This window comes from Eulemur rufifrons, chromosome 1 (assembly GCF_041146395.1).
Source record: "Eulemur rufifrons isolate Redbay chromosome 1, OSU_ERuf_1, whole genome shotgun sequence".
Classification (NCBI taxonomy): Eukaryota; Metazoa; Chordata; class Mammalia; order Primates; family Lemuridae; genus Eulemur; species Eulemur rufifrons.
Genome location: NC_090983.1, coordinates 31,998,547 through 32,017,385, shown reverse-complemented (window position 1 = coordinate 32,017,385; position 18,839 = coordinate 31,998,547). Strand labels below are relative to the sequence as shown.

Sequence of the window (18,839 nt, the reverse complement as noted above, 5' to 3'; positions counted from 1 at the left end):
CTTGCCTCTTTCAGCTTCTGGTAGCTGCAGGCAGTCCTTGGCTTTTGCTGCATCCAATCTCTGCTCTTTCCTGTAAGGGCACTCATGATGGTATTTACGGCCTACCTGGATAATCCAAGATAATCTCCCCATTACAAGATCGTCAACTTAATCAAATCAGCAATGACCCTTTTTCCACATAAGGTTTAGAATTACAGGGACCTGATATCTTTGGGGGCCATTTTTCAGCCTACCACAGGACCAAATGAAGAATGTGCAGAGCTGCAGGGGGATTACAGTGAGGGAGATGAGGGTGACCTTGGGAGTCTGGGGCTTCTCCTTGTGATTGACATGGAGAATGTAGTGAGATTAGTCCTATGGACTCAAGGCAGGTAGTGGTAGAGAGGCTGAGTATTGGGGGTTAGGTAGGTGCAGGTAACAGGGTTTTTTTTAGATCTCTGCAGATGGAGGCAAGAAGACTTGGGAGGGAATGGAGACTGGGAGGTTGGTCTTATCCAAGCACATGGCTCAACATCAATTACACCCTCTCAGTGAAACTTTTTCTGATTTTTTTTTTTCCTCTGCCCAGGCAGAGATAACCATTTCTATGCGTTGTGTATTATAGCCATTATTCTTGTGATACTATAATGTAACGATTCCTTTATCTTCCTGTTTCCGTAACAGGCCATAAATCCAATAGACAGATAAGTTTAAGATTTCCTGCCACTCTCTTCTGTATTTCCATTATACTCTATGCATATCACTCTTGGTTACTTCTTGCATTGTATCAAAACAGTGTCTATACCTACATTGTACTGTGCATTCCATGAGAGCAGAGACCATAACCTGCCATCTAATGCTATGCCTAGCACCTATCACATAGATGATTAATATAGGTGTGAATGAAAAAATAGTCATTTACCTTTTTGGATTATACTTTAAACCACTTTTGATGACATTCATACTTTTAGATTTTATACAAAAGGTTATACATATACTTAATGAAAAAATTCATGGCTTGTGCCTATAGTCCCAGCTACTTGGGAGGCTGAGGTGGGAGGGTAGGAGGATCACTTGAGGCCAGGAGTTCATGACCAGCCAGGGCGATACAGCAAAGACCCCATTTCTAAAAAAAAAAATAATCAAATAAATAAAATCAAAGTATATTGTTAAGTCGTGATTGTTACTTTTTAGAATGTATTTATCAATTGTCCTTTTTTTCTTTTATTAATCAATACTACAATTTCTTTCTTTTTTCTTTCACTTTAGTGATGGAGTGCCCAGTGATGGAAACTGGCTCACGTTTTACCACTGGAATTAAGAGACATGTGAAAGACAAAAGAATTTCAAAGACTGCTAGTTTGAATGTTTCTCTTGCTTCAAAAATCAAAACAAAAATAATAAGTAAGTGCCACTGATTTTTTTTTTTTTTTTTAAGTACATTCACATTTTTACTTTTCTCTGGACAATTGATGTATTTACTACCTTATTTTATCAAGTACAGAAAATTATTAAAATGGCTATTTTGTTAACTGATGCTTTTTTTTTCTCTTTGATCCTTCATATCTCCTTCAACTTCTATTAGTTGGGTGGTTTTGATGAGTTACCCTCGGGGGTGAAAACCGAATTTTTAGCAGAGAGGTTAGGGTAGCCAAGACAGCTACGTCCTACAGTGCAAAAAAAAAAAAAAAAAAAAAAAACCAATGTGGGCTTTTCTGGAGAAGAGCTAAAAAGAGTAGCAGATTGTCCTGGCATGCTGTAGTGACTGGATGATGGGTAACCCAAAGGTAGTTGACCCAGATTGGATACTGTAGAGGGGGATTTTACATAGCTAATGTTTATCATGAGGGCACTGATCTCTTTGGAAATGGAAGTTCATGAATTCTGGAGTTAAAGTGTCCGAAGGGCAAAGAAAGGAGGTAGGAAAACTCTGTAAGATAAATTTTTGTTACTTCTGAAAATTACCTGAATGGTTCATACCCATCTTAGCAGGAGTGGGGGAAGTATCCTTGTAGTAACATTTCCTGCTGATATAGCTCCTATGAAGGATAATTGGGTGTGTCTTATGAAATAACCAAGCCTCCTGAGTGTCTGTAAATCATCATGTTGCTCCTACCCAGGTCTCTTGTGTCTTAGACCACCCCCTGCAGTGGCTATTGCCTGCTCCCTTTGGCAAGACCATGGCACACACCCTATTAAGAAAGAATATGCTGAGTTTGAGGAGTACAACAGGAAAATGCTATGGCCCTTTATTTTTTGAAAATCCTAAATGGATTCTTGTCTGTTTTCCATTTATTATGTTGAGGATGGCTGTCTGAACTACTCTCTCTGTGCCAAAGATAAAGTACTTTTTTGGACCCTGTTTTTTAGATTCCCAAATTTTCCTTGGGTACTTAAAAATATTATTAAATTTTATAAAACTAATTCAGAAGTCTAGCAGGTGGGAGGGGGAGGAGGCGATGGGTAAATTCACACCTAAGAGGTACAGTACACACTATGTGGGTGGTGGACACACTTATAACTTTGACTCAAGTGCTACAAAAGCAGTCTAGGTAACCAAAGTGTTTGTACCTCCGTAATATTCTGAAATTTAAAAAAATTTATATTAAAAAAATGTGTTATCTATAAAAAATAATTTATGATAACAAAAGAAAGTCTGATGATTCAGTTACAAACTATACACAAATGCCCCACAAATAAAACATCTATAAATTTAAAAAAACATCTTATTTTACATATGCTATACATTTATTCAGTGGAATATGTTATTACATAGTGACATGTAAATCAAAATTATGAAAATATAATTAGGCTTTAAGTATAAGGGAAAACACTATGTTTAAGTTGAGCTTTACCAAGGAATTCACAATGTAATTTCTTTGCTGCCAACAGAAAAGCATTTCAAGAGTGATTTAAATCATACTTACATAGTACTTTTAAAGAGAAGAGATCAAGTTTAGATTGTAATAGATGCCTAGAAATAAGAGGTAGGATATTTTAGATGGAGGTAAAAGGTCCCACAAAGCTTAAATGATGTAACAGTACAATAAGTACGCTCACTTTCACTCAAAGTTTAAAAAGTAGACTTTGGGAGCAGTAATTGATTTATTCAGTTCTGGAGCCACAGAAACTGGCTTTAAAGTTTTCATAGATTGGCTACTCTGATTCCTATAGGACATCTCAGAAGAGCTGCAGAATCGGCTTTATTCTATTTCCTAGTCAAAGGTAGGAAGGAAGGTAGAGCAACATGTATCAAGATTTAGTTTTTGTAACTGATCTGTTAATAATTATCTAGAATGTTGTGTCTGTGCTATGGTCCTCTTATTCCTAACTCTGTTTATACATATTCTGCACTCCTCACAACTTTTTTATTCTTCATCTTCTATCTAGCTTTTATTTTTTCATATCCAAAGTCTGGGTATATTTTTTTCAAAACTACATCTGTATTGTTATTCTCTTCTTTTCCAACCTTCAGTTAAAATATGTAAAGTAAAATGCATTTTGTCTAAAATAGTTTTACTAAGGAATATGAAAATTTATTAAGGTATACTATCAGTTCAATATTAATTCATTTAAATATCTTTTTACAGACAATTCTTCTATTTTCAAAATCTCTTTAAAGCACAACAACAGGGCATTAGCTCAGGCTCTTAGTCGAGAAAAAGAGAATTCTCGAAGAATTACAACTGAAAAGATGCTATTGCAAAAAGAAGTAGAGAAACTGAATTTTGAGAACACATATCTTCGCATGAAGCTAAATAACTTGGTATGGAATCTGTATTACTTTTGAATTCTAAATTATAGCTTAAATCTTTTAGCTATATTATTATTAATGCTCAAGCTCTAAAAATTTTTTTTAGATCTTCAATGGTGAAAAATTATTGAAAGTCAGTATGCCATGTAAATCTATGTTAAAGGATAAACTGTTAATGGGTAATAAAATGAGTGTCTTAAGTCATTTTAAATGTATGCTTGTGTGCTGAGCAAAGCAGTATAATACCTTGATCAACATTTGCTTGCTTATCATAAGCAAGGCTTGGTACATTAATACATTTTTAAAAGGTAGGAATAATTCTTCCAGTGTATTGACAGGAGGAGAGTTCCGAGTGTTTGTATTCTCCTTAAATCTCAGCATTTTATTGGCTACAAGCCAAACAGAATGAAGACAATAGTTGTTGCTTTTCCTTACAACTGTAACTCTGTCCATAGATAGGGCAGTGAAAGCCATGATCAGCTAGACTGCAACTATAGATTTAGATCCAAAATGAGTAGAACTTAATTTAAAATGGAAAAATGACCAACTGTACTTGAGGATTAAATTCCTATGGCTGACAAACTATATTCTCTTGTCATGTGATATTTTATTGAGAAGATAGAAAAATGTTTGTGGGAAAATTTATAATTGGTAGTTCAAAAGCATTTAAAGTGTGTGTGTGTGTGTGTGTGTCTGTGTGTATGTCTGTGGCTATTTGGATCACACCTTTTTAGCTCAAAGTGATCTTGATTTTTAGCTTACCATGATTTCAATTATTTTCTAATTTTTCTCACATTGATGGTGTTCATAATTGCATGGTGTGATAATAAACTCCAAGCTTTAACTGTTTACAAGGGGTCTTTATTTTACATCTACAGAATAAGAAGCTTTTAGAAACAGAAGCTGTCATGAACAATAATTTGATAACTGCAATTGAAATGAGCAGTCTTTCTGATGTAAGTAGAATTTATATGTAAGTAGTGTCATTTTTTAGATTACCAAGGATAATTGAGACTAAATAGCATCAAGGTTAGAGATTCATATTTCAAACTTTGTGCAAAAGAATGATGATAATATCAATTAACTGGCTAACAGCAAGCATATTATCATTTTGTTAATTGGTTATTGAAATTATTATATAAAAATTAGGTTTTTATTTAAAAACAGTATTAGCTCAGTGGACTATACTGGCCCCTAAACAGACTTAGAAACTTGAAGACATTAATAGAAAAGTAGCATTTCAAATAGGAAAGAATTTGTATTATTTCTTTAAAAGAAAATGGACCCAAGTCCATCCTATTTGGGGAAAAAAATAAAGGCATATCCTACTTTATACCATTCTCTAAAATAGATTCTAGATGGATTCTAATATAAAAAAGGAAATCATACAAGATAAGAAGAAAATACATATGAATTTAAGTTAGATAGGAGAGGCTTTTCTATACCTGGAAGCAAAGATAGAAACCATAAAGCTATGGATGGATTTTCCTCAGAAAAAAATTTTCAGAAAGTTAAAAGCCATAAAAATAAAAGATAAATTGCAAACTGAGAAAATCATTTAACATATGGCAGACAAAGCATTAATATTATCAATAGTTGTAAAAGGCTCTTATAATCTAGCACAAAGAGAATAAAATCGGTAGCAAAATCAGAAAGGAAGAAGGACCAAATGTTAGTGAAATTAACCCAAGTATTTAAATAGGAAAAATGTGTTGTGAAGGATAGTTAATGAGAAGGCAAAATATATGTAATATATGAACTAAAGAAAGAATAATGAAGTCTCTTTTTTTTTTTTTTTTTTTGAGACAGGGTCTCATTATGTTGTCCACAGGCTAGAGTGGGCTAGAGTACAGTGGCATCATCATAGCTTACTATAATTTCCAACTCCTGAGCTCAAAGGATCCTCTTGCCTCAGCCTCCCAAGTAGCTGGGACTACAGGCATGTGTCGCCACACCAAGCAAATTTTTCTATATTTTGTAGAAACGGGGTCTCACAATGTTGCTCAGGCTGGGCTTGAACTCCTGGCCCCTATTGATCCTTCCACCTTGGCCTCTCAAAGTGCTAGGATTATAGGCCTGAGCCACTGCGCCGGGCCTGAAGTCTCAATTTTAGATAAATTCCTTGATAGATTCTGGAGGCAGGTTAGTGCTTCAAAGCCTGTCTTTTAAATGGGATTGCCTATATTTATTAAATAGATCCCAATTTTGTTACTTCCTGGTTCTGTGACCTTGGACTTAAGCTCTTTGGACATTAGTTTTCTCATCTGTAAGGCATGGGTAATGGTAGTATATCTACAAAGAGTTATTGTAAGAGTTAAATGTGGCTAGCATGTGTTCTGATGATAGAATAAAATAAATGTTATTTCTTTCTTATCATATGTCTAAAAGTCACTTATAAGGCTTTTTATTGAATTTAAATGCAGTCTTTGTGATAAGAAGGTGTGCTCTTTCAACCATGTGGTTAATATTTAGCTCCTTTGTCAGAATTTTTATGAAAGCTAGCCAAAGAATGTGTACTTTATGATCTAACTTAATCCACATTTAGATCTTCATCTAAAGGATTTGTGTAAATGTCCCTATGGAGTAATGTTCACAGGAGGTGTGGCTAGCTGCTAGCATTATAAATGTGATATCTAGGATGAGTGACCAGGGGTGTGCTTTATACATATTTAGCACTCTTTAAGGAGAAGAGATGCTTTCACTGGGGTGGGGGGGGGGAAGAGTCAGGGAGAGGGCTCTGTTTTGCTTGCAGGACAGAATTGAATTGCCCTGAATAAATTGCTAAGAGGGGAATGTGATAACAGCAGTGGAGAGTGCAGAGTCAGTACAGGAATTGACTTGGAGAGTGAGAGAAAGAAGCTAGTTTGGTGTAGTGTGGGAGTGTCATCACCAGTACCCCAAGGAACTTTGGAGGACAGATACCCCTAAAAAAGGTTGCTCAACTGTTTGTTTAGAGTTAATGTGATATAAACAACCTCCACTGATTCTTTAAAAAATCTTTTAGTAAAGTCAACATTGTTCTCAAATGCTATTTGTGTGGGTCTCCTTGGAAAAACCCAAAGAGGGCTGTGATTAGCATCTAGATTAAGGAAAAGCAGAAAACGGAGAGCAGCTGGATGCAGAAGCTGGAGGAAGAAAGCACAGCATACAGTCTTGGTATGAAGAGGTTGGAGTGGAAGGGGGAAAGTAGTAAATGAGGAGGGAGAAATAACAAGAGTTTCAGTGATCACATCAGGCAATAGGTGACATGAGAAGCCATTGGAGAGTTTGAAGCAGAGACATTATTATTATTTAATAGACTAACTTTTGCATATCAAGTTTTGTAATTCCTTTTCTCTAGGTATTTGGTGGGGAGGGTGATGTGTCATGTAGACGTGGTTTTAACATCACAACCATATAGAAAAGTGTAGAATGAAGTTTCACACATGCTTTTGTCCTTCCTCCAGCTACTTTCTTCTCCATTCTCTCTTCTCCCTACACTTAATGCATCATGCAGATAACTTCTTACATTTCTTTATATAAAAACAAATAACAATTATAAATATTTTCTTAATTTCTTTCTTACACAAAAGATAGCTTACTATACCAACTATTCTATGCCTTACTTTTTATGTGACATATTTTGGGGATCTCTCCATGTGAGTGCTTCCTCATTCGTTTTTAGAGCTGCTTAGAATAGATCTAGAATGGACTGCTGCTATGTTAAACTAGACTCCTGTTAGACATGTGGGATGTCTTTTGCTGTTGCCTTGACATTAGAGTAGAATGCCTTTCCTTCTTGCATCATTAATTTTTTTCCTCCCTCCTGAATTATTCTCATCAGGATGCAAAAATGTAATCTCTTATCTTAAAAACAAAAACAAAAACAAAAAACCTCTTACTCTGCTTACCTCCCAGGTACTATCTCAGTTTTCTCCTTGCCTTTATGACAGTTCTATGAGAGAGTTGTTCCCACTTTCTCTGGTTTCTCTCAGACCCATTCCAGTTGGTTTTCACCACCACTCCACTAAGCTGCTCTTCTGAAAGTCACCATTGATGTCTGTGTTGCAAAAACCCACAGATAATTGTTGGTTCTTACGTCAACCTTCACATGACTTTCAGGATACCACACTCTCCTAAGTCTCTTTATACCTTTCTGGCTATTCTTTTTCAGTCTGTTCGCTATTAATAGTTCCTTTTTATTTTCCTGACTGCTAAGTTTTGGGAGTGCCCAAGGACTCTGTTCTTGAACTTTTCTTTTCTATTTACATTCATTCCCCCTAAATGATTTCATTCTGTCTTACGGTTTTAATTACTGCTTTATACTGATGACTCCCAAATTTGCCTATCTAGCTTGGCCGTCTTCTCTGAACTCCAGACAATACACTATTGAATTACCTACTTGGCACCTGTTTGGTGTCTCAGAGCCATCTCAAGTTTCACATTTGCCACCAAACCAGTTCCTTTTGAGGTTTTCATTGAAGTAATTACAATTCTATTTTCCTATCTTTTCTTCACACCCCATTTCTGATCCTTTAACAAATCCTTTGAGCTCTTCCTTCAAAGCCAGTCTAGATTCTACCATTTGTCATGTCCCTCTTTCACCACCCATGTCCAAGGCACCATTATATCTTACCTAAATATTGTAAAAGCATGTGAACTTGGCCTTCTCTGTATTCTTTTCTCATTATAGTAGGCAGAGTGAGCCTGTTAAAATGTTAGTTTGTGCTTCAAACTCTCCAGTGGCTTCTCATGTCACCTATTGCCTGATTTGATTTGAACACTGAAACTCTTGTTATTTCTCCCTCCTCATTTGCTACTTTTCCCCTTCTTCCACTCTGACGTCTTCAGAGCACAGTCCTCTTCCTGCTGCCTCAAACACAAACTTTCCCTGCAGTGCCTTTGTACACTTCCTTCACTTGGCAAGTTCTCTTCCTTCAATGGTTGACTCAAAAGTCACTTCAGTGAATCCTTCCCCGGCAACTCTATAAATTTAAACATGTTCCCACCTTTGCCCCTACTTTTCATATCCTGCTTTTCTTGCTTTAATTTTTCTTTTTAGCACTTAACACTATATAACATATGATTTTGTTTATTGTTCATACCATTGGAATGTAAGCTCCTTGAGTATAGGGATTTTCCTCTATACTAGAATAATGTCTAGAATGTGGTAAAATGCAATAAATATGCTTAAAATGTTAAATAGTGTTTCCCCAATAAGAATGATGCTTTTTTTGCTTTTTTAAATAAAAGAGTGAGGTATGTATTTTTCCTGTAATTCCTCTGTTATTTAGCTTTTAAAATAAAAATAATGCTAAATAATGTAAAATAATTTTTTAGTATGATAATGATCATATGGTCTTTCTTTTTAGGTGTCTCAATATGATTATTTTTGTAGCTTTCCTAATTTTACATTTTTGGAATAAAGTTCAGATATGATTTATTGTTCTTTTAACGTGCTAGTGAATTCCTTTTTGCCGGTGTTTTGTTGAGGATCTTTCTATTGTTATTCATAAGGGAAGTCTCTTTGAAGTCTTCTTTCTATACAGTGTTTAGCCATTGATAAAAATGTTCTATATACTAAGCAAAGAAAAAGAATTTGGATGTTTTCCTTTTTCTGTGATCTGGAAAAGTGATATAGTATTAGACTTATTTTTCTTTAAAGGTGGAATTCTTCTGTCAAACCATCTGGACCTGGGACTTTTTTGGTGGGAGTGGTAGTAGCTCTTTGTTAACTTTATTTCTTCTATGGATATTGGTCTGCTTAGGAGACTTTCTTTCTTCCATGGTGAGTTTTATTAAATTATCTTTCCTTAGAAAATTATCTCTTTCATCCAAGTTTTTAAACTGATTTTTACAAAATTGACCAAAGTAGTCTGTCATTATTTTTTTATTTTTGCCTGTGTTGTATTTTGCCAGTTGACTCATTTTGTGTATTTGGACTTTTCTCTGTCTTGTTTTCACAATGTTAGCTTGTTGCAGTTTTTCTATTTTATTTTGTTCTTTTAGAAGAACCATCTTCTAAATTTAATTTTGAATTCTAATTTGGTGTTCCAAACTTAATGATTTTTGCTTTTATCTCTAGTAAGTCCTTCTACTTTTCTGTGGTTTGTTTTATAGTTACTTTTCTGACTTTGAGTCAATGCTTACTTACTGTCTTTATTTTTCATTCTTTCTTAACTCTGTAGGTAAGATGTCATTTCTCTCTCACTGCTTTCAAATCTTTTGTATTATATTTAGTTTTGAGAATTTTGACTTTGATGTGGTTTTTTGGCATGAATTGCTTTGGGTTTATCCTTTTAGGGATTCATTCAGCCTCTTGAATCTGTAGGTCGATGTGTTTGCCAAGTTTGGGACACTTTCAACTATTATTTCTCCAAATACGTTTCTAGCCCTGTCCTCTTTCTCCTTTCCTTTTAGGACTCTGATGACATGAATGTTGTATCTTTTGCTATAGTCCTACAAACCTCTGATTCTCTGTTAATTTTTTCAGTCTCTTTTCTATTTTGTATAGTTTGGATAATTTCTGTTCTGTTTTCAGGTTCACTAATTTCCCCCCCTCTGTCCTCTCTGTTTTGTTGTCAAGCTCACTGGATTTTTTATTTTATTTGGTTATGATATTTTTTCAGTTTTAAATTTCCATTTGGTTCTTTATATCTTCTGTTTAGTTGCCAGCACTTTCTATTTTTTTTATTTGTTTTAAGCATATTAGTAATTATTTGTTGAAGCATTTTATGATGATTGCTTTAAAATTCTTGTTGGATAATTGCAACATTTGTGTCATCTTGGTGTTGGTGTCTGTTGATTCTTTTCTCATTCAAATTTAGAGTTTTCTGATTTTTGGTGTGAATGATTTTTGATTGTATCTTAGACATACTGGGTCTATTATCTTATGAAGCATCGGATCTTATTTAAATCTTCTGTTTTAGCAGACCTCCTTTGACACTACACTGGTAATAAGGGGAGATGCTGCCAACTGCCAAGTGGGGGTTAAAATTTAGACTCCCCATTCAGCTTCTGTTGATACTTGATGAGTGGGGCTGGGAGTTTGGGCTGATTTTCCCCTGGCTGAAATAGGGAGGCATACTTCCTTCCTTTCATGACCTCCACTGACACCAGGCTGAAGGGGAGAATGAGGGCAGGGATTGTTACCACCGAAGAATGGTGAAAATTCTAGTTCTCCATTAGACCTCTTCTGTCACCACCATTGAGGAGACAGAGGGGGGACTCCTTCTTATCACCAAGTGGGAATGTATAATGTATACATTTTATTTTCTGTATATTAAGATGTTTTGACATCTTTAAAAACTTTATTGGCTGAAAAGGCACTGCCCTTCCCAGGGCTAAGCAATTATTAGAGATAATATGGGCTCAGCAAGGAGCATGCCATTTGTTTTAGTCCATTTTCTGCAGCTATAACAGAATATCAGACTGGGCAGTTAATAAAGAACAGAGATTTATTTGGTTCACAGTTCTGAGGCTCAGAAGTCCAAGAGCATAGCATTGGCATCTGGTAAGGGTTAAACCCGTTCATGAGGGCAGAGCCCTCGTGACCTAATCCCCTCTTAAAGGTCCCACCCCTTAATACCATCACAGTGGCAATTAAATTTCAGTGTCAATTTTGGAGGAGATATTCAAACCATAGCACCTTTGATATGCAAACTAACCAATCCAGAGCCATACCTCCTCTATCTGGCCCTTACATCTCAGAAGGCAATATTCTTCTGTTCTGATCATCCCTAGGCTAGGCACTAGACAACTAGGGACCTCTCCATCTCCTCTTAATGGCCACACCTGACTGACCATCTCATAAAAAGAATATGAAACAGGATGTAAGTCCAGATATGTCCTCCACTGACGTCACTGGATGGGGAGGTGCTCTTTACGGCTAGGCTGTCCCATGCCTCTTCTGACAATACCCCTGGTTTAGAGGAGAGTTGCCTTGCAAGTATGGAAGTCTGAGCTCCCCATTTGGCCTTTGGGCCTTTGTCAAAAATTGACTGACCAAGTGTGTGTGGGTCCATTTCTGTATTCTGTTCTATTTAATTGATATATTTGTCTATCTTTATGCTAATACTATACCGTCTCAATTACTGTAACCCTCTAACATCTTTCTTCTTTTTCAAAGTGGCTTTGGCTATTCCAGGTCTTTTTTATTTCCATATGCATTTTAACATCAGCTTGTTAATTTGGTCATGCCCCTGTTTCTATTACAGCTTAGCTCTGTAATAGAAAAACATGGTTGTATGTTGCCTGATTTTCTGGTCATTATTAAATAATTAAAATACGTTTGTGTCAGAAAATTTAGAAAATATAGATAAGCAAAAACATAAAAGATGTATTAAAATCACCCAGACTTTGAATTTTTAAAAGCCATTCAAAGTATGTATTATAAAATCCAGTCATATATTACATAATACATATGTAGACTTGAACGTATTGCATATATAAGTAGAGATATTGTATATGCGTGGGTATATGCATATGCAACAGTCACCAACCTTTTTGGCACCAGGGACCAGTTTCATGGAAGACAATTTTTCCATGGACGAGGGGGGCAGAGCTCAGGCAGTGACGTGAGGGATGGGGAGCGGCTCTGTATACAGATGAAGCTAGCGCTGGCTTGCCCAGCACTCACCTCTTGCTGTGTGTCCGGTTCCTAAGTTTCATGGAAGACAATTTTTCCACAGGACAGGGCGGGGGGTGTGGGGAGGCAGAGCTCAGGCTGTGATGTGCGGCCTGGTTCTTAACAGGCCACGGACTGGTACTTGGGGGTTGGGGACCATAGCACATAATTTATTCATGTGCATAGAAGAATGTTTGGAAGGTCGTGTACCAAAATACTGGTAGTTATTATCTTTGGTTGGGATGATTAAGGATGAACTGTGTTTTAACCTTATCATCACATTATTCTCATTAAATATTGAAGGCTAATTAATGTAAGAATTGTTCTTTTACTATAGATATTCTATAATTTGGTACTTCAAAAACAAACATGATTTAATGAGGTTAGAAACTTTTTTTCTTTGTATTTTCTTTGTTCTTTTCAAAAATAGTTCCATCAGAGTTCCTTTCTACTGCCAGCTAGCAAGAAGAAACGGATTAGTAAACAGTGCAAGTTGATGCGTCTTCCATTTGCAAGGTAAATATGGGCTTGAATTACGCCGGTTCAGAGTACATAGATTTTATATAACACAGTGTTTGTGTGCATTGTACAATGTTCAGGATTCATCAGCCTGTAGTTGCCTATTAAGGTGGGAATGAAGTGGTACAGGTTGTGTCTCCAGGACTCCAAGGAAACTTACCTTCAATTCAATAACCAAGTTCATCTGTAGTGTCCCACTACTTTTCATTTTCTTTTTTTTTTTTTCTTTTCCTCCAGGTCACCACTGGCCCCATCTTGTTTTTTGCTGGGTATATCAGATGACTGTTTCTACCTTTATTATCTTGTGTACCTGCCCCAAGCTTTAAAGTTAACTGTCATCTTTGTTATTCTCTTGTCCAAAATTCTCATTTTTCAATTAATTTGATTATAAGTCATAGAAAGCACAGTATTTCAAAACTATCATTATAGGGGTCAATCATTGAGGCCCAGAGAGGTGAAATGACTGAGCTAATTAATATCATTAACCAAAATTCTTTTGTCTCTTTTAGACAGTGTTCTTTCTGTTGTACAACTTATAGGTTTAATGCTTATACTTAAGTGCACAAGTAAATGCACTTATATATTGAAATGCTGTGTGTACCATAGTAAAAAATTCTTATATCTGCTAGGTCACTTTCTATTCATTCTAGTTTGTTCTGTTGATTTGCCTATTATGTGTACTGTTATCACTATAGTAAATTTTAATTGCTGTAGTTTTAAAATAGTAAATTTTGTCTTTTAGGTCCTTAGTTCTTTTTCAAAAATATATTGATTGTCATTATACACATACTGTTTCATATAGACATACAAATCAGGTGTCAACTTGCCTTCCAAAAAATTTTATTGTGTGTTTTTAGGTGAATTGTTGTTTGAAATATAATATACATGTCAACATGGTAGAATTTCACAAAGTGAACACTGTTGTATAACCAATACCTAGACAAAGAAACACAGTATATTACCAGTATCTCAGATAGTCCCTTGTGCCCCCTTTCTAGTCATTACCCAACACCCACCCAAAGATAAATAATATCCTGACATCTAACATCATAGATCAGTTAATTTTGCAAGGTTTTGAACTTCATATAATGAAAGCATATAACATATGTTTCATATCTCTGGTTTCTTTTGCTCAGCATTACATTTGTGAGATTCAGCCATATTTCTGTATGTAGTTGTAAATCATTCATTCTCCCCGATGTATAGTGTTCCATTGTAAGATTATGCCACAATTTTTTTCTTGTATTTTTTTATTTCAAAATATTATGGTGGTACAAATGTTGAGTTTACATATATTGCCTTTGCACCATCCAAGTCATAGCTACAAACATACCCATCCCCAGACAGTGCATACTGCACCCATTAGGTGTGAATTTACCCATCCCCTCCTCCCCATCCCTCCTGCCTGACACCCAATGAATGCTACTTGCATATGTGCACTTAAGTATTCATCAATAAGTACCAATTTGATAGTGAGTACATGTGGTGCTTGTTTGTCCATTCTTGTGATACTTCACTTAGAAGAATGGGCTCCAGCACCATCCAAGATAATACAAGCAGTTTTAGTTCACCATTGGTTTTTTGTGGCTGAGTAGTACTCCATGGTATACGTACACCACATTTTATTAATCCACTCATGTACTGATGGGCTCTTGGGTTGTTTCCACATCTTTGCAATTGTGAATTGTGCTGCTATAAACATTTGAATGCAGATGTCTTTACTATATGATGACTTTTTTTCCTTTGGGTAGGTACCCACTAGTGGGATTGCTGGATCAAAAGGTAGTTGTACTTTTAGTTCTTTGAGGTATTTCTATATTACTTTCCATAGAGGTTATACTAGTTTGCAGTCCCACCAGCAGTGCATGAGTGTTCCTATCTCTCCACATCCATGCTAACATTTGTTGTTTTGGGACTTTTTGATAAAAGTCATTCTCACTGGAGTTAAATGATATCTCATTGTTGTTTTGATTTGCATTTCCCTACTGATGAGAGATATTGAGCATTTTTTCATATATTTCTTGGCCATTAGTCTATCTTATTTTGAAAAGTTTCCATTCATGTCCTTTGCCCATTTTTTAATGGGGTTGTTGTATTTTTTCTTACTGATTTTCCTGAATTCTATATAGATTCTAGTTATCAGCCCTTCATCAGATGTATACCATGCAAATATTTTCTCCCATTATGTAGGTCGTCCATTTGCTCTAGTGATAGTTTCTTTGGCTGTGCAGAGGCTTTTTTAATTTGATCAGGTCCCATTTATTGATTTATTTTTGTTGTTGCTATGATTGCTTTTGGGGTCTTCTTCATAAATTCTTTGCCTAAGCCGATGTCTGTAAGAGTTTTTCCAACATTTTCTTCTAGAATTCTTATGTTTTCATGTCTTAGTAAAGTCTGTTATCCATCGTGAGTTGACTTTTGTGAGAGGTGAGAGGTGCAGATCATATTTCAGTCTTCTACATGTGACTATCCAGTTTTCCCAGCATCATTTAATGAATGGAGATTCTGTTCAATACTACAATTTATCTGTTCTTCTTACATTGAACATTTCATTGGTTTCCAGTTTTGGTCTATTACAAATAGGGCTGCCATGTATACGCCTTTTGATGAATGTGTGTACACATTGCTATGGGATAGAATTACTAGGAATATATATATAAATACTCCCAGTGACCTTGCTATTCTTATAGTTTGTTGGGGTGATTTTTTTGTACTTTCTATGAATATTATTATTTGTGAATAAGGAAGTTTTCTTCCCTCCGCCCTCATAATTTATAGACATTTTATTTATTTATTTTGGCTACCTTATTGCATTGGCTACTTCTTGTTCAATATTGAATAGAAGTAGCAACAGCAGGCATTCTTACTGTGTTCCCATTATTAAATATTATGGTTACTCTTAGGTTTTTGTAGATTCTCTTTATCAGATTAAGAGAGTTCTGTTGTAGTCATGTTTGCTGAGAGTTTTTTCATGAATCATTGTTGAATTTTATCAAATGCTTTTTCTGTCAGTATTGGGAAAATAATTTTTTTTCTTTTTTTTATTAATGTTATGACATTTTAATATTTTTTCTACTCATGTAATGAATTATAAGGATTGATATGTTTGAATGTTAAACCACCATTGCATTCCTTTAGTGAACGGTTACTGATGATATATCCTTTTGATATATCACAAAATTCTATTTGCTGGTTTTGTTTTTTTTTTTTTTTGAGACAGAGTCTCACTCTGTTGCCCGGGCTAGAGTGAGTGCTGTGGCGTCAGCCTAGCTCACAGCAACCTCAAACTCCTGGGCTTAAGCGATCCTACTGCCTCAGCCTCCCAAGTAGCTGGGACTACAGGCATGCGCCACGATGCCCGGCTAATTTTTTGTATATATATATTTTAGTTGTCCATATAATTTCTTTCTATTTTTAGTAGAGACGGGGTCTCACTCTTGCTCAGGGCTGGTCTTGAACTCCTGACCTCGAGCGATCCACCTGCCTCGGCCTCCCAGAGTGCTAGGATTACAGGCGTGAGCCACCGCGCCCGGCCTATTTGCTAGTTTTTAAAAGGATTTTTGATGTATGTTAATGATGAAAATGGTTTATAAGTTCTGTTTCTTGTAACGTATTTTTTTAGGTTTTTGTGTTTTTATTATACTAGTCATAGTAAATTAATTGATAAGTGTACTTCTTTTTTTGTTTCCTGGAAGTTTTTGTGTAAAATTGATATTTTTTCTTTAAATGTTTGGGAAAAGTTATCTGGGCCTGCAGTTTTCTTGTGGAAAGGTTTTTGATAACATCTCATTTCTTTAGTAGATATAAGAATATTCAGATTTTCCATTTCTTGTGTCAGATTTGTTAATTTTTTAAAAGAATTTAACCATTTCATCTAAAGTGTCAAATTATTGGCATAAAGTTCATAATAGCATCGAGTTACATGCTTAATGTGTATAAGATATGTAGTGATCTCCTTTTCTCATTATTGGTTATGTTTTATCACTTTTTTTATTAGCCTTGCTCTAGGGATTTATAAATTTTGTTTGTCTTTGCAAATGCCCAATTTAAGGGTTTGTTGTTTTTTTTTTGTTTGTTTAGTATATTTGTTTTCTGTTTCATCAATTCTGTCCTTATTTCTTTTCTTCTTTCTGTTTTGCTTTTGTTTTCTTTTCAATTTTATTATTATTACTCTTATTTATTTCTTGAGATAATTTAAATTATCTATTTTCAGCCTTTCTTTTTAAAAACAAGCATTTATGACTATTTTCCCATAAGTACTTGCTTTAGCTGTGTCTCAATTTTTTTTTTTTTTTTTTGATGGGTTCTTGCTATTATGCCAAGACTGGATTCAAACTCTTGGGCTCAAGCAATCCTCTCGCCTCAGCTTCCCAAGTAGGTGGGACTACAGGCTAGTGCCACCATGCCTGGCTTCACAATTTTTCATATGCCATATCTTTATTATTCAGTTCAAGATATTTTCTGTTCTGATTCATTCTTTGACACTATGGATCATTTACAAATGTATTATTTAATATTGAAGGAGTTGGAGGGGTTTTTTTTGGTACTTTTTGTTGTTGATTTCTAGCTTAATTCCGCTGTAATTAGAGAACATAGTTCAGATGATTTTAGTTTTTTGAAATTTATTGAGACTTGCATTAGGATACAGCTTGATCTAATTTGGTAAATATTTTAGGTGCACATGAAAAAATGTGCATTTTGCAATTGTTGAATGCAATATTCTATATATTTCAGTTGTGTCAAGTTTGTTAATTATATCATTCAGATCTTCTATATCTTTTCTGCTTCTTTTGTCTACTATCAGCTATTGAGAGTTGTTCATTAAAATCTACCAGTATGATTATGAATTTATTTATTTCACTTGCTTTATATATTTTAAAAAGCGGTTATTAAGTACACATACATTTAGGACTGATTTGTTTTACTGATGAATTGTTTTATCAATATGAAATATTTCTAGAAATGATTCCTGCTTTAAAGTCTGTTTTGTTTGGTATAGTATTTCTGTGATATATCTTTTTCTATACCTTTACTTTCAAATTCTTTTATATTTAAAATACATGTAGGTTCAGTCAGGTGTCATTTCATTGTCTCAGGCTACTATCTTTTCTGTTGAAAAATTAGCACCCTTTTTGCAAACTGAAGAAGTTCTTTTTTCCTCTGGTTTTCTGAGAGTTCTTATAATGAATTTGTATTAAATTTTGTCAAATGCTTTTTCTGTATTTGTGGAGAGAATCATAATTTTTCTCATTTGTTCTATCAGTACAGTGACTTCAGTTGACTTTCTAATGCCAACTTTGCATTCCTAGAATAAATTTCACTTGGTCATGGTGTATTACTCTTTCTGTATATTGCTGGGTTTGATTTGCTAATATTTTCCTTTAAAATGTCCTGTGTTCATGAGGGATATTGGTCTGTAATTTGTTCATTCATGTTGTAGCATATATTAGTATTTCATTCTTTTCTATGACTGAATAATATTTTATTGTATGGATTTAGCACTGTTTTTAATTTATTTATCAATTTACAGACACTTGTGTTGTTTCTACTTTTTGAGTTTTATGGTTGGATCTTAAATAAAAGGAACATAGAAAGAACTATCCATGCAATTTGCTAAATAATTTTTCAAAATACAAAATTCTTCATTTTATTCCCACTTGCCTTCAGGGTTCCATTAACTTCAAATGATGATGATGATGATGATGATGACAAAGAGAAAGTGCAGTGTGACAACAATATTAAATCAAAGACATCACCTGATATTCCCTCTTCGGTATCAACAAGACAACCTTTATCAACTCAATGTAATTTGGAAGTGTCATTTCTTAAAGAAAATAATCAGAATGTATGTGGTTTAGATGATTCAGAACATATTTCTTCTATTGTTGATGTACTTCCCAAAGGTGAGATTGTTTAAAAATTCATTTTGAGTATTAGTATTAAGTAGTTAGATTCATCAGATTTTCTTCCTGAGGGCAATGA

General features: G+C 34.8%; 1 protein-coding gene across 1 annotated transcript in view; it reads left to right on the top strand.

Moving 5' to 3' along the window:
- Positions 1 to 1,250: 1,250 nt before the first annotated feature.
- SGO2 (shugoshin 2) overlaps positions 1,251 to 18,839 on the top strand; it is a 40,776-nt gene continuing 23,187 nt past the window's right edge. The window contains exons 1-5 of the mRNA XM_069474231.1: positions 1,251 to 1,383; positions 3,570 to 3,745; positions 4,612 to 4,689; positions 12,769 to 12,854; positions 18,525 to 18,760. Of these exons, the coding sequence (XP_069330332.1) occupies positions 1,251 to 1,383; positions 3,570 to 3,745; positions 4,612 to 4,689; positions 12,769 to 12,854; positions 18,525 to 18,760 (709 nt within the window). The remainder of the gene's footprint in view (positions 1,384 to 3,569; positions 3,746 to 4,611; positions 4,690 to 12,768; positions 12,855 to 18,524; positions 18,761 to 18,839) is intronic.